This window comes from Megalobrama amblycephala, linkage group LG4, assembly GCF_018812025.1.
Source record: "Megalobrama amblycephala isolate DHTTF-2021 linkage group LG4, ASM1881202v1, whole genome shotgun sequence".
Classification (NCBI taxonomy): Eukaryota; Metazoa; Chordata; class Actinopteri; order Cypriniformes; family Xenocyprididae; genus Megalobrama; species Megalobrama amblycephala.
Genome location: NC_063047.1, coordinates 54,406,345 through 54,422,833, shown reverse-complemented (window position 1 = coordinate 54,422,833; position 16,489 = coordinate 54,406,345). Strand labels below are relative to the sequence as shown.

The window sequence follows — 16,489 nt, the reverse complement described above, 5'->3', positions numbered from 1 at the left end:
GGAAATCAAAATTTTCTAGGGGGAGCATGCCCCCGAACCCCCCTAGCATAATACATTTTGTAACCTCAGTAATTATGCAACCCTGCGTACTGCCCTGCTTATTTTCTATCGAACGAAATCAAAGGTAAACGTGTATTCCTCCAGTTGTGCGCGCTTTGGGACTAAACTTTGTATGCACTGTGTGATCAATGTGTGAAAATAAATGGGAGCAAAAATGCGATTGAATGTAAAGGTTTGTGTCTCGTTGTTCTATTCAAAAGAACTACCGATTGATTGCCATTTTATCTATCTATCTATCGATCTATAAATTGCATTAAAAAAATTTGGAGGGAGGACCCACCCACATTGTTTTTGCTTCCGACGCCCGCATGGATCGCCTCTTATTTAACACAGACATACAAATTTCTTATCGAATGGAGATGTTTCTTTCTTTTAGGTAGCCTACAATTATTCGCGGTGTTCATTTTTGAGACGTTTCAGAAAGATTCTTGCAGAAAAACAGCTGAAAGCGCACCCTGTTTTTTATTTATTTTATTTTACAAAAGTACAATGTTTTGTTGTTATTGTGAGCGTACACGAATAAAAGTAGGCCATTTGTAAGCTTGACGAAAGACTTCTTGTTTCTGTCATGAGGAAAAAATCCATCAGAACGCGCCGGCGCGTTCGTCGGCCAGAGGGATAAAAATAGCCAATTTAGTTTCATATTTATATTTAAATATTAGGCTATAGAGCCTATATTATTTGTTAAATTTCACCTATGTTGATTATGAAAAGTGAATAGCATGACGGATGCGCAATGTCGGGAGACATGCAGCTGGTCAGACGAGTTTGACCACTTCATTAAGTTTTGTTTTATAGTAAGCCTTTCTTTAAAGTGAATTTCGTTTTGTAGAAATTGTATCTTAATTTCAATCACTGTTTCATCAACCAATTGCCTATATTTAATAAATAGGAAGAAAAACAAAAACGTCGGGTGGAATGTATTGAAGTGCGTAACAAACGAACATGTTTCTGGGGCCTTTGAATAAGGCTGAAGCAACATTCTGTTTTTAAAGGCAGGGTAGGTAAAAAAATGTATAAAAAACTTTTTTTCAAAATTTGTTTAAACTTTATTTATATATCAATACATAATTAAAATGTAAGTACTCTGAAAAAGAAAGTATAAAAATCGAGTGTCTGTAGACCTCTCACGACTGTTTTAAAGACAGCTCATTATTTCCATTTACTCCACCCCCTCCCTTCTGGGCTCCTTCCAAAGCCACGCCCCCAAAACGCATGAACGTGAGACTCCGACCACTGAGCTGGAAGACGCATTATTTACCTGAGACGAGCGGAGAGGAAGGAGCACAGTGCATGTAGTGACATCATGTCAGAATCACATGTAATAAAAATAACTTTATAATTATGAAGATAAACAAACAAGATGTATTTTAGTACTCACTATCAAGCTAGCATATTGATATTGGTAAAGTTTAAAATATATATTTTTTGATTCGCTAACGAGCTAGTTATCTATAAGGCAAAGCTAAAAACAGGTTGCATGATACACGTTTTTCCATTACCATCATTTACACTGTGGTGAAGATGAATTTCGTGTAAGATTCATAACATATACGTTGTTCTACAGATAAACAGAGTAACATACACTCAAATATCAACTCACAACTGCATTGCAGACACAAAATAATAACACACACATACAACAAAGTGTGTACGACACACACAGATACAAGATAAAGACATCAGTAAACATAGGTAGAGAATATAAAAACAAAAAGGCGAAAAAAAACGTGCAGGTAAACTTACAGGTGAACATGGTAAAAGAGTTAGACAGAGGGTAAAATTATGCACAATTCAACACTATCATTATTTATCGTCTCTACTACGGCTCGCTAAGTAATGTTATGTTGGCTATATTACGCAGCTACGTGTGCTAATGACACATGCTTCATGAAAAAATAAACAAAAAAATATGTATGATCAAAATACAAAAAGAAAGATTTACCTGTCCAGCAGAAATAAAGCCATCGAGGAGTCACTTTTCAGCCCCTTGAGTTCCCTCAGTTCTCGCCATCGCTGGAAAGCCACGCCGATATTAACTCGCGTTTTATTTCTTTGTTTATCCAAAGACTTTTTGTTCATTGCCTTTTCTTGTACTGTTACTGTCTTCCTTTTTTGCCTGGTTTGCCTTCACTAACTGCATAGGCCGGTACTGTGAATTTTGCTTGCCGTTTCTCTGCCATTGTTTTGGTATTCCTAGGATCCATGCCTCTTGGATTCCCCAAATCAAACGTGCGCGCGCAAGTGGGCAGGTCATGTGTGGCAAAAGGGTGGTTGCCATGGTTGCGAGAGAGAGTGACAGCCGCCTAAGCCAATCCTATGTTTCGTCCCGGATGGAAATAATGAGCTGTGTTTAATACAGATTAAACGGTCTAGAGTCACTCGATTTTTATACTCTTTTTATCAGAGTTCTTACATTTTAATTATGCATGTATATATATAGAAAGTTTAAACAAATTTGGAACAAAATTTCTTACCTACCCTGCCTTTAATGAATTTCTTAAATAAATTAATTAATAATTCATTCGATGAATCTGAACGTATGTTTACATGAACGCTAAATAAAGTGATCGGGTTAATGTGTGAGCGTTTGTCACAAGTTTCAAATCAGTAGGCCTATTGATTATTTTTATTTATTTTTATTTTTTTTATCGCAAGCTGACTTTTTTGTTATTTTTATTTATCCATATAGCTGCCTGTTACCATGCCAGGTTATTTCCAAATCATTATTATTATTATTATTAGGTTTTTTTTTTTTTTTTAAATCGGTTGGTGCTGTTGGTTCAGGTTGTAACTGCAGTTTTGTCTTGTTCTTATCTCGTAGATTTACTTGAATTGATATTGTCACGTAATATTATATTAAATAACGTAATTTGAACTTGCCATACCTTGACTTTTTGTGACGCCACTTAGGGACGGTCCATCATTTTTTTTCCCCTCCCCAATTAAGCCAGTTGAAAAACATGGGATGATGAGAATTATTCTGGCCCACCCACACTTTTAGAGGCCCACCCACCATCCACTTTCTGCCTCCGCCACTGGTGTGTTCGACATCGGCTGCGGCTGGATCAAGCGGCAACCTCCCCCTGTTTCTCGTGAAGCCAATACGGAAGTGAATTAAACTGCAATTCATCGACTGGCCGCTAGGGACAGGCTGCAGAAGTGAGCAGAATCTCATTGACCATGTTAAATTAGCCAAGTTTACAGCAGAAAAAAACATGTTTACAGTCTGGTTCATATTGTGGTTTTGGTCTATACTGCGAATTTGCCCTTCATGACAACTCTGAGGGGGGTGAATTTTTTTATAGCTCATCCGTTTAAATTATATTAAGCCTTAAAGTTCTGCATAATTAAGGGCGTGGTCACTTGAGTGACAGGTATGCCGCTGCTGTCTGTGAGCCGTCATGTTACCTCAGCAGCTCATTTCAGCCGCTGAATTTGGCATCTCAGTCGTATTTGTGCTTTTTTCTGTATTATTTTATACAATATATGGCTTGCTGCATACTCGAGACAGATGTCAGTCTGTGTACATGTGCTCGCATGCGGAACACACGTTGTTGGATCGTCGTGGCATTGGCTAAAAGTTTTGTTCCTGAGATTTACTACAATGACAATACCAGGAGGATATACAACTCCGACAGCACTGCTTGGATATAACTAAAACTGCTGCACTATTTTGAAAAATTATACTTTGGATACGTGCTCATTAGTTTGAGAGAACATTTGAGAGATATACATCTGGTACATATTTATATATTTTACCCAAGTGCCACGGATTGGATTCATCTCGCAATCTCTATTTCATTATAAAGGTATGATATCCCATTTGATTTGTGTTATTTGCACACCCCACACAAATTAATTAGCCTACTGGTGTTGGAGCATATATAACGTTATCGTAAAAAAAATCACCGTAGATTGACAGTAATCCTTTAGTACTTTCTAATGATATTGCTATCTTTATTAATATTTTAGATAGTATCTAAGATAGATAGCTAGGGCGGGCATGGTTTCAGCAACAAGTCGCATGGGCTCCAACTTCGTCCCGCCTCTTTGCCCATTTTCAGTTATCCGTGAGTGACGTGCGGTCACGTGCAGCTAAGATGGCCGCGGCCTCATTTGCGCGTCAAAACTGCTATTCAGAACTCTATGGGTGACGTCACGGACACTACGTCCATATTTTTTTACAGTCTATGGGCTGGATGTAACCGATCGGCGAGATTAGCCGCGTGCAGGCGGGGAGGAGCTGAAAACGGAGACGTGAAGTCGGACACTTTCTGCTTCCCGTAGTGACACTCGTTTGCACACTGCTTCCCGCGTTTGCATCGGTTTGCATACTTTATCACAGCTGAAGTGAAATAAATGCAATATTTGACTAATACACTGATGTTTCAGAGACCTTTTCATTCAAAACTTTATGTACTGCTTACAGCGTCTGTTTTTACAAGAATAAAGTTCAACATAAGCATATGTTATTTAAATAACAATGTAGTGGGGTCTTTGTTTTTTATCCGTTTTATTTTGATAAACATGACAATACAACATCGCGACTAACTTACATGAAAAGAGCTTTAACTGTTATAAAAACAGATTTTTGAGCATTAGTGGAGCTGAAGGCGTGACAATAAACAATAAACACACGTGATCGTTGTCATGCGGTGAATCCGGCCAATCATGAAACAGCTGTGTCGTCATCAGCGCTCGTGCAGCTCTTCTTGAGAAACTGCGCTGGCTAACTCAGGCGGCTGATCTCGAATGGCTCTCACGGTACTTTAAAGCCATACGTCACAGTCACATGACTTCAAGCAGGTCTTGGTACGCTTGTTTGGTCCGCTTTTAGTGCGCACTTGAGTGCGATTGCTGCTTTCACACCTGCCCAAACGAACCACACCAAAGGAGAAAACGAACTCTGGTACGATTCAACCGAACTAAATGAGGCAGGTGTGAAAGCACCCCAAGGTGTACCATTCCGAACCGTACCGAACTGTACCGAACCAAACCATACCGCTCAGTGGAAACGAGGCATTAAGGTACAAATCACAAGGGTACAAATTTGAACCTTTGTACCATTGTACCGCTAAAGGTACAATTTTGTACTTTTTTTCTGAGAGTGTAGGAATTAATTGAAAACGCTCGCTCTGCAGTTTACCATACAGATTGAAAGCGTGAATGGTCTCTCTCCCTCTCTCTCTGGAAGTCAGTTGTAGTTATGTGTTCAGAGCCCCAAGAGTCACCAAGAGCTCATGAAATGACAGCTTGATTTTTACAGCACACATTCTATCAGTTGCAATTCTGGTGCCTCCGTCCAATACTGCACAACTTGACACACATTTGCATCACATGTTACCGCAGTGGTAGAGTTACACTCACGGGACACTGCACTTATTCGCATTCACAAAAGTTCATTATTTGCACGTGCTTTAAAGCCTTGCAGGTTAAACATTTCATCTGCGTGTTGTTCAGACATGCGCTTTTTCTGAGCGCGTACACCCGAAGCGTGTGCACACTAAAAGCCTGTCAAACAGCGCATGATTACTTTATCTTTCACATCTGATTGTGCTAATACTCTCAAATACACACAAGGTTTACATAAACACAGCTGGTTATGTCTAAAGTGAAAGTACACTCAAAAAAATGAATTGTTGGATTTACTTAAAAAATAAGTGTCAAGTGGTTCCACGCAACAATATTGAGTAATTTGTACAAAAAAACTATTTAGTTAAATGAATAAAAATTCAAGTAAAGCTGACAAAATTTCTTTGAGTAAATACAAATCATTTGAATGTCACTGTTACATAATGTTTATATGTGCAGTTTACTTAATAATGTTATGTTGATTACGTAAGGTGAACACATTTTTTTTTTTTTTTTTTTGAATAATCATTTAAATAAAAAGGATACAACATATCAGAATGCAGCCCCTCACCCCAAAATGCACTCAAAAAATAACTAATTGAACAAACTCAATTGAATTGAGAGCAGGAATTTCATCCTATAAACATGCGTATATGAGTGCGCACAGCCTAAACACAGGCGACACTCTTCTGCATGATGGTAACCACAAAATTCAAAAACATTACAGAAACTACTCTAAATGTCCAACATAACTGAACGTTAAACACTAACATAAACTAACAACATCTTTCCCTTTACTGAAAAACACATAAAATAACACTTTAATCCCTAAATTTACTCTCCTAATGCAGTCCCTTGCAAAGCATGCTGGGAACTATGGATCCACTGCACAGTTAGTTATGTCAACAATAATGTGTGCGTTTCACACAGCAATGTTAAGTTGATTGAACAAACACTAAGTAAAGCTGACAATACTCAATTTTAGTAGAAACAACCCAGTTAAATTACGTTCATGTAGTTACATAAGTTTTTTAATTAATGTGAACAAGGGTGGTTTGAGTGAAACTAACAACAGTGAAAGTTCTTTTTTTTTTTTGTGTAATCAGTTGAGAGAAAATCGGATGCGAGTCTGTATGTTAGATGTGTGCAGGTCTTAAAGTGACAGCAGCCTAATAATAAACATGCAGCCCCTTATCCCTAAAGTGATAGTTCACCCAAAAATGAAAATTCTATCATTATTTACTCACTCTCATTTTGTTCCAATTCTGTATTAATTAATTTCTTGTGCTGAGCACAAAAGAAGATATTTTGAAGAATGTGGATAACCAAAGAGTTGATGGGCCCCATTGACTTTCTAGAAGGAAAAATATATGGAAGTCACTGGGGACCAGCAACTGTTTGGTTACCAACATTCTTCAAAATAACCTTTATGTTCAACAGAAGAAAGAAACTCATTCAGGTTTAAACTTGAGAATGAGTAAATGATTTAAAAAATTAGATTTTTGGGTGAACTATCCCTTTAATGTTAATACATTTATTATTGTTATCTTTTTACAGGTCCATCTGATCTGCTCATTTTATGTCATTATGTAAGTATTTATTTTAATACTGTCTGTTTTATACATTTACATTTATATTCTATACACTGTAAGAAATGATTCTGTGGTCATGTAGATTTGAATTAATGTTTTTGGTTAAAATGTATTCAATATAATTGTGTTTATGATTTTGAGGCAAATATTTAATTACATTTCAAATAAAAATGGTTGGAATAAAATCTACCCATTGTAGTTAAATAAAACATAAGCATTATATTTACCTAATCCCAAATGGAGAGAATATTGAGTGAATTCAAATTAATGTAATCAGGCAATTTTTAATTGAAAAGCACTTCCTGTCAAAGTGCGCCTTTTTTATGCAGCAGGCCAAGACATTTGAAGAGAGTAACATTAGGCTACAGACAGTGAATGTTCGTTTTCTTCTATATTGCTCATCTTGCAAAATTTAACTGGTTGACTTTAGGTAAGAAAACGTACTCGGTTACTAACGTAACCTCGGTTCCCTGAGATACGGAACGAGTACTGCGTATGGGGAAAGGTCTCCCTTTTTCCCCGCTGCTGAAGCCTTTTTCAATAACGCAGTGTAACTGCATCGTCATTGGTTCACTCATAGACAAGTTGTTGAACCAATGGCGGCGCAGCAAAGCGCGCAAATATTCCCGCCGAAATGGGCGGGGTTAGGGGCTATATAAGCAGGCGTTTCGCCATAGGATTTCAGTGTTTTCTCCTTCAGCGACGACTCTACTTCTCTTCGCTGATCTCCGCCTGAAGCCGAAGAAGCTCGCCGCCTTCCTGACAGCTCTCGCCGCCGTCTGAAGAGGCTCCCGCAGCAGACTCGCCTGGATTCGCCGGACGAGGACAGCGCCGGCGCCTTCACTGACTGCAGCTACAGCGCAGTCGTCTAACCGCCGCCTCCCGCTTCCCGCTCCCGGCCGCTTCCTGTGCGTCCCCTGCCGCCATCCGGCGCGCCGCCTGAGAGCTTCACCCGCGGCTTAACGCCGCTCTAAAAGAACGTTTCCACAGCGGTTTTCACCGCTTCTAAGAGCTTCCGCGGCCCTCGCCGCTCTACAAAGAGCCACCCAACTGCCTATGGCGACAAAGCGCGCGAATATTCCCGCCGAAATGGGCGGGGTTAGGGGCTATATAAGCAGGCGTTTCGCCATAGGATTTCAGTGTAATCGACTGAAGCGACGACCCTGAAGCCGCAGCCTCGTGGCACGGCAAGTGACGCAGTACTTGTTCCGTATCTCAGGGAACCGAGGTTACGTTAGTAACCGAGTACGTTCCCTTTCGATACTTCACTCGTACTGCGTATGGGGAACGAATTCAACCATGCCGTGCCACGGCTGGGAACGATATAGCCTGAAATTGGACACATGGGAGTGGGTCCAAAAGACAAGCGAGAAGGCAAAGCCTTAATCGAACCCTAGTTACACTTAAGGAAATAACCATAGGAGTCAGGAGTGGGCCCTGACTCCTATGGGGCAGTCTGCACCCAGTGAGGAGTAGCACAGGTTAATAGCGTCCACTATCCAACGGGAAAGGCGCTGTTTTGAGACCGGAGACCCTTTGGTGCGGCCACCAAAACAAACAAAGAGCTGATCCGACTGCCTGAAAGGCTGCGATCGCTCCACATAGGTCCTCAATGCCCTGACTGGGCAGAGTAGCTCTAGCTCTCGTTCATCCGCCGAGGGAGGAAGAGCAGAAAGCGAGATGACCTGAGCTCTAAACGGGGTTGAGAGCACCTTAGGAACGTAGCCATGCCTAGGTTTTAGAACGACCTTCGAGTCTCCAGGCCCAAATTCAAGGCATGCAGGGCTCACAGAGAGGGCCTGCAAATCGCCAACGCGCTTAACCGATGCCAGTGCTAACAGCAGAGCGGTCTTTAGCGTTAGGGCCTGAGATCGGCTGAACCCATTGGCTCAAAGGGGGCTCCCTTTAAAGCCCTGAGGACCAGTGAGAGGTCCCAAGTGGGAACGGTGAGGGGCGAGGAGGATTCAATCGCCTAGCACCCCTCAGGAAACGGATTATAAGGCCGTTACGTCCCACTGATTGGCCAGCAATGGGAGCATGGAACGCCGCAATGGCTGCTACGTAAACCTTAAGAGTAGAAGGGGTGCGCCCCATTTCCAAGCGTTCTTGGAGGAAAGACAGTATGAAGGATACGTCACTCTCCACAGGGTCTATGTTGCGTGAGGAACACCAATCAACAAAGACAGACCATTTCTGGTCATAGAGGCGTCTCGTGGACGGGGCTCTAGCCTGAGAAATGGTATTTAGGACGTCCCCGGGGAGGCTGGTCGGCTCCCATCGAGGGACCAGAGGTGCAGAGCCCAAAGCTCCGGCTGTGGGTGCCAGATCGTTCTGTTTGCCTGAGAGAGGAGGTCCCGTCTCAGGGGAATCGGCCACGGGGCTCTCAGGGAGAGCTTGAACAGCTCCGAGGACCAAACCTGGTTCCTCCAGAGCGGGGCCACCAGAAGGACTCTGTGTTGGTCTTCTCTGATGCGCCTGATGACCTGAGGGATCAGTGCGATCGGAGGGAAGGCGTAAAGGAGCGTGCTGGGCCATGTATGGGCCAGAGCATCGACTTCCTTCGAGAAAAATGTTGGGCAATGAGAGTTGTCTTCTGAGGCGAAGAGGTCTATCTCTGCCCTCCCGAAGAACTCCCAAATCTTGAGGACCACTTGGGGGTGGAGCATCCACTCGTCGGAGGGGATGTTGCTCCGTGACAACATGTCTGCGCCCAGATTGTTCCTGCCAGGAACATGAGTCGCTCTGAGCGACTGAAGCCTCGGAAGAGCCCATTCCAGAAGACGTTTCGCCAGAGCGCATAAGTGGCTGGACGAGAGACCGCCCTGGTGGTTTAAATAGGACACCACTGTCATACTGTCCGATCGGACTAGAACATGACGTCCTGTCAAGTGAGCCTGAAAAGACTGAAGGGCCTTCATCACTGCCAGCATCTCTAGACAGTTGATGTGTAGACGGCTTTCCTCGTGACTCCACGAGCCGAAGGCCGGTCTGCCCTCGCACACAGCGCCCCAACCCGAGTTGGAAGCGTCCATTGAGAGCACCGTCCTTCGTGAGACCGCCTGTAAGGGTACTCCGCGCTTGAACCACATAGGGTCCATCCAAGGTTTCAGGGCTAGAAGACAGGCCTGATTGACTTTGAGACATAAGCGGCCGTGCCGCCAGGCGCTGGGAGGAACCCGGAACTTCAACCAGTACTGAAGAGGCCGCATCCGAAGAAGGCCGAGCTGCAGCACCGGGGAGGCGGAAGCCATCAGCCCTAGTAGCCTCTGGAAAAACTTCAGAGGGAGACAGGCTTTGTTCTTGATTGAGGCCGTGAGCTGCTGAATCGCTAGAGCGCGCTCCGGCGAGACTACTGCCGTCATGCGGACTGAGTCGAAAACTGCCCCCAGAAACGAGATTCGCTGGGTGGGGCACAGCGAGCTCTTGGCTAAGTTGACCCTGAGACCCAGACATTGTAAATGGCTGAGGAGCACGGATCTGTGGTGTTCCAGCTCAGTTCGCAAACGGGCTAGAATGAGCCAGTCGTCGAGATAATTTAGGACCCGGATTCCCATTTGCGCCGCGTCCATGCACTTGGTGAAAGTGTGAGGAGCCAGAGACAGCCCGAAGGGCAGGACCGTATATTGGTACGCCACTCCCTCGTATGCGAATCTCAAGAATCGTCTGTGACGGGGGGCTATCTGGATGTGAAAATACGCATCCTTCAGGTCCAGCGAGCAGAACCAGTCCTTGGGGCAAATGTGCGCGAGGATCTGTTTCAGCGTCAGCATTTTGAACTTCCGTCTCATGAGGGAGTGATTCAAAAGTCTGAGGTCTAGAATGGGTCTGAGACCACCATCCTTCTTGGGGACCAGAAAATAGCGGCTGTAAAAGCCTGACTCGCTCTCTGTCGGGGAAACTATTTCCACAGCTCCCTTTCTTAGCAACGTCATGACTTCGGTTCGGAGGACATGCGCGTCGTCCGGATTGACCGAGGTTTGAATACGGAGCGCGCCACGACTTCGTGAGCTCCTCGTGGACCTCGGGGAAAAAGGCCGCTGAGCGCTGGCGAGGTGCTTGGCGGCGGCCTGGCAGGAACCACTCGTCCAGGCGGCTGCGAGACGGCTCCTCTGGAGGGGCCCACTCGAGGTCCAGCTCTTCCACGGCTCTGGACAGGATGCGGAATAGTTCGGCATCCATGCCCTGGCCGTGCTCAATGGGCTCCAAGGGAGGCGGGGGAGCGGGGTCATCCGGCTCACCAACCCATGCTTCCGCTTCGGAAGCCGCAAGTGACATGGAGTCATCCTGCTCGTCGTCTGTTCCTCCGAATGAGACGAGGTCACTTGCTTCGGCAGAGGGACGCTGCTCAGGACGAGAGAACAGAACGGGAGAGAGTTCCCTCGGAGGAGAGGGCGAGGCACGCGGGGGCTGGGCCGGCGTGAGCTCACCTAACTTCGGGCGCTGAGTCGCTCTACCCCGCTGTCTCTTCCTGGCCGGTTCGCGGGAGGAAGGAGACGGGAGGGCGCGAGCGGCGAGATCGCCCTCCGTGAAGAAGGCGACCCGCGAGCGCAAGGAACTGAGACTCATGCACTCGCAGTGCGGGCATGAGTCTCCAGCAATCGCGCCGTCCGCATGGGGCTTGCCCAGGCAGGCGACGCACTCGCTGTGTCCGTCGCTATCGTGCAGGGGGGCCCTGCACGTAGCACACGAGTGACGGGGCATCGGGAGATGCCGGTGCCGTGAAAACGGCAGTTGGGTGGCTCTTTGTAGAGCGGCGAGGGCCGCGGAAGCTCTTAGAAGCGGTGAAAACCGCTGTGGAAACGTTCTTTTAGAGCGGCGTTAAGCCGCGGGTGAAGCTCTCAGGCGGCGCGCCGGATGGCGGCAGGGGACACACAGGAAGCGGCCGGGAGCGGGAAGCGGGAGGCGGCGGTTAGACGACGGCGCTGTAGCTGCAGTCAGTGAAGGCGCCGGCGCTGTCCTCGTCCGGCGAATCCAGGCGAGTCTGCTGCGGGAGCCTCTTCAGACGGCGGCGAGAGCTGTCAGGAAGGCGGCGAGCTTCTTCGGCTTCAGTCGGAGATCAGCGAAGAGAAGTAGAGTCGTCGCTGAAGGAGAAAACACTGAAATCCTATGGCGAAACGCCTGCTTATATAGCCCCTAACCCCGCCCATTTCGGCGGGAATATTTGCGCGCTTTGTCGCCATAGGCCGCGCAGCTATGCCGCGCCGCCATTGGTTCAACAACTTGTCTATGAGTGAACCAATGACGATGCAGTTACACTGCGTTATTGAAAAAGGCTTCAGCAGCGGGGAAAAAGGGAGACCTTTCCCCATATGCAGTACGAGTGAAGTATCGAAAGGGAACTTATTTTGTTATCACTGGGCTAGTAAGAAGAACGCATGTATTCTGTGTGCCACCAATCAAAATTCATCCATGGCTCCCATCATGCATTGCTGCATGAATAAATTATGAGCTGAATTGTCTTAGTAATTTCCTTTATTCTCATATTTTATTTTGTTCTGTTTATGCGACTTTTTAGTAGCTTGTTTTCTAATGTTCAGGGTTGATCTGTTGATCAGAATATGTTGCTTGTCACCGTCGTTGAGATTCACAAGGCTGATTCTTGATGTCGCTTCAGTGTTCATGTAACACTCGTATTTTAACACTTTAACACTTGAGTATGGTCTCACATGTACTCCCAGGAGAGTTAATTTAACACTACAGTTAAAGCACAAAAGTGAATTGTTAATAAAATTCTTATTTGAGTAGAATGTAGAATTAAATTAATTTTTATTAGTACTATTTACACATTAGGGAGTTTATCTTTTTCAATTCAACTCAATATTTTTGTTTAGGTTCTAATTAATTCTGTACTGTTTTCTATTCAAATCTACTAATATTAAATGGATAACTATTAAGGGTCTCATTTAATTAATATTTACTCAATACCAAACCTTGTGAAATTTAATTAATAATATTGCTTGTAATCTGTTGCCTCATTTTTATTGAGTAGATATGGTGTATTTTTTCTTACAGTGTAAGACGATACTGTTTATCTTAAGATATTTTATTTGTAGTTATTTGCTCTGCAATTTTGCATGTTGCTAATTTCTTTTATCCAAAAGCAATTAAAGTAGTTAGCTTGTTTACAGTAAATACAGTATTTTCTGCTTTATTTAGCTACTTTTCAGTACACCACATGCCATTCAGTACTGTAAGTCTTTGAATATTAAAGTGAAAATTAACACCTGACCACTCTTGTGGGTTGCTACTCTGTTACAATTAAAAATCATAGAAGGGTAAAAACATGCCAGGCAGACATTAGTATGATTAAGTATGAGAGTGCAAACATGATGTTGAACCAACATCACATTTTGATGTTGATTAAATGCCATTACCATTGTTTTTTTCTCTTTCTTTAATGAAATTTCAACATTATTAATAATTGCGGGTGCAAAAGTGGTGTTGATTCAATGCAGTTAACGTTGACGCATTAACATTGATTTAGCATTGTTTCAGTGGTGCTTGCTATCTGGGATCCGAATTTTAAAAATTTAAAAACAATTTACTGAAACACACAGAACAGACCTGAACCGGAAGCGATGGAACCTGTTTTATATAATACTTGTTGCGCATAACCCTTATTGGAAAGAAAAGACTATCGCAAATTTCGTTTCATGCCGACTTTAAAAATAAATGCTAACCATTGATTTTTCAATTCTTCTGCCTTTTATTTAGTAGGATTTCGTTTTTAGATAATTATTGTTTGAGGCCCTTAATTTCTTTCAAATAGCCTACTATCAAACATGATGGTACGTCTGTTATACACAATACTATATACATCTTTTAGGATTTTTTTGTTTTTTACTACTGCACATTAAATTAGTCTGCTTTAAATGTTCGTAAATCTCAAAATGATTTAAAATAGTCATGTTGAACTTTGGACTCGTGTCATTTTACTCAAGCACAATGAAAGAAACAGTTAGCCTATAATACATACAATACCCATATAAATGCACACATTAAAATGCGATTATTACCCTGACATAATTCCTCGAGATTCGGAACATGCAGCTGGAACTTTTCGGTCTTGCTGGAGTTAGCCATTCGTCTCGGTGTGTGTAATATTCTGGCAGACAGACTCATAAAGTGTATTCGACATCGGCTGCAGCGAGCGTTGCCGCTTGCAGTCGCTTCTTCTTTTTCTTTAACGGCAGCTTGCAGCCATTAACGTTGCACTACTGCCATCTTCCGGGTTTATTTTCCTGTAATGTCCGTTACATCATATTCTCTTCATCAGTCCAGTCCTTGTTAAATAAAACTGCAAATACTTCTTCTGCCTTGTTCATTCTCACCACTTTCCAGTATTTCCTTCATTCCTGTCTCTGTTAGACCAACTTTTCCTAACTCTTCCATCATCATTTTCTTCTGTGTTTTCATATTGTCTGTAACTCATAAGTACATGCTCTATAGTTTCTGAAACGTAACAATAGCCACAAAATCCAGTTGGGTGCTTCCTTATAATGTATAGTGTGCCATACAAATTACTGTGACCATGTCATGACTTTTTCTTTTTTTCTATTCCCTCCCCTATTCTTCACAGCACCAACTTTATTTTGAAGATAAATACCTAGAAGCTGAAAACGGAGACGTGAAGTCGGACACTTTGTTCTTTTACTGCGGTCAAGCCAGTCGCCACCGCGAAATGCACGGTCAATCTAGCCGCCACTATGTTTTGTGGTGCGCGCATACACTGGCTATTACGGTAAGACCGTCAGAGAACTGATCTGAAAACAAGTATTCTTCTGTCAAAACGATTTCACATTCATTTTTTTCAGTCAGTCTGTCTGAATAAATGAAAATAACTAAATAAATACATATTTTACAGCCAAATTTCACCTGAAAATTATAGTAGTACACCTCACAGCCTGTCACTCCCTGCTGAAAAAAACAATAGAAACCATTACAGAAATCCTAATGGTTTCCACTACAAAACCATTACAAACCATCAGCCATTAACCATTAAAACCATTACAAAATGGTTTCCATTACGTAGTGTGTTTTGGGCACATTCCATTAGGATTTATTGGTTTGTATTGGTTTCCATTACAGATTTGTATTGGTCTTTATTTGCAAATATTTAATGGTTCCCATTGCAGTTTTCGTATTGGTTCTAATGGTTCCATTACAAATTTGTATTGGTCTTTATTTGCACATAATGGTTCTTCCCATTGCAGTTTTTGTATTGGTTCTAATGGTTCCATTACAGATTTGTATTGGTCTTTATTTGCAAATATTTAATGGTTCCCATTGCAGTTTTTGTATTGGTTCTAATGGTTCCATTACAGATTTGTATTGGTCTTTATTTGCAAATATTTAATGGTTCCCATTGCAGTTTTTGTATTGGTTCTAATGGTTCCATTACAGATTTGTATTGGTCTTTATTTGCAAATATTTAATGGTTCCCATTGCAGTTTTTGTATTGGTTCTAATGGTTCCATTACAAATTTGTATTGGTCTTTATTTGCAAATATTTAATGGTTCCCATTGCAGTTTTTGTATTGGTTCTAATGGTTCCATTACAAATTTGTATTGGTCTTTATTTGCAAATATTTAATGGTTCCCATTGCAGTTTTTGTATTGGTTCTAATGGTTCCATTACAAATTTGTATTGGTCTTTATTTGCACATAATGGTTCTTCCCATTGCAGTTTTTGTATTGGTTCTAATGGTTCCATTACAGATTTGTATTGGTCTTTATTTGCAAATATTTAATGGTTTCCATTGTAGTTTTCGTATTGGTTCTAATGGTTCCATTATAAATTTGCATTGGTCTTTATTTGCAAATATTTAATGGTTTCCATTGCAGTTTTTGTATTGGTTCTGATTTGTATGTTTAACTGGTAGCTGTTAATTAGGTCATTGATTAATTAAATAATTTAAATTATTACTACAATTATACACTGGTTTTCTCCTTGTGGCTTAAAAAAAAACCGCTCAAGAATATATAATTTTAATTGATATAAACTGCACACCAACTTTTCAATAGCTAACTGTTCAGGTTGTGTTTTGCAAAGAATTAAGAACATGAAACTGAAATCAAAATTATACTTGGATCAAGACCATCTTTTTTACTAAACCCAGCTGGAAATAAACATCTGACAAAAATTATTAACATTATATTTTTTATTATTTAATGTGTAATAGAAATACAAGAACTATGAACTGTGTTTGTGGCTTCACTGTATCCACTGTGGCTGGCTTAGACCTGCAAAAAGGAGGAGAATTCATTAGGACAATGTACCTCTTAAACCACATTACCAGTACATGAGATTATCCATACATTATATATTTATATGGGACTCTCAAAGAAGTTGCAAGAACATAGTTGTTGACACAACTTCATTATTTCATCCAACATATTTGGGTGTACTTTGAGCAGATTCAAGATCTTGAATTTTATCCATTAGTCATGTCAGGTTCATAGCATGACAGTCATCTGTTAAC

General features: G+C 42.2%; 1 protein-coding gene across 5 annotated transcripts in view; it reads right to left on the bottom strand.

The window, feature by feature from the left end:
• lg4h11orf54 (linkage group 4 C11orf54 homolog) overlaps positions 1 to 14,279 on the bottom strand; it is a 50,802-nt gene extending 36,523 nt beyond the window's left edge. The window contains exon 1 of one of the 5 annotated variants that reach the window (XM_048190047.1): positions 14,024 to 14,279. In XM_048190047.1, coding sequence (XP_048046004.1) covers positions 14,024 to 14,129 — 106 coding nt within the window. In that variant the 5' untranslated portion in view covers positions 14,130 to 14,279. The remainder of the gene's footprint in view (positions 1 to 14,023) is intronic. The other 4 variants (XM_048190050.1, XM_048190048.1, XM_048190051.1 and 1 more) reach the window with 4 other exon arrangements.
• Positions 14,280 to 16,489: the final 2,210 nt, after the last annotated feature.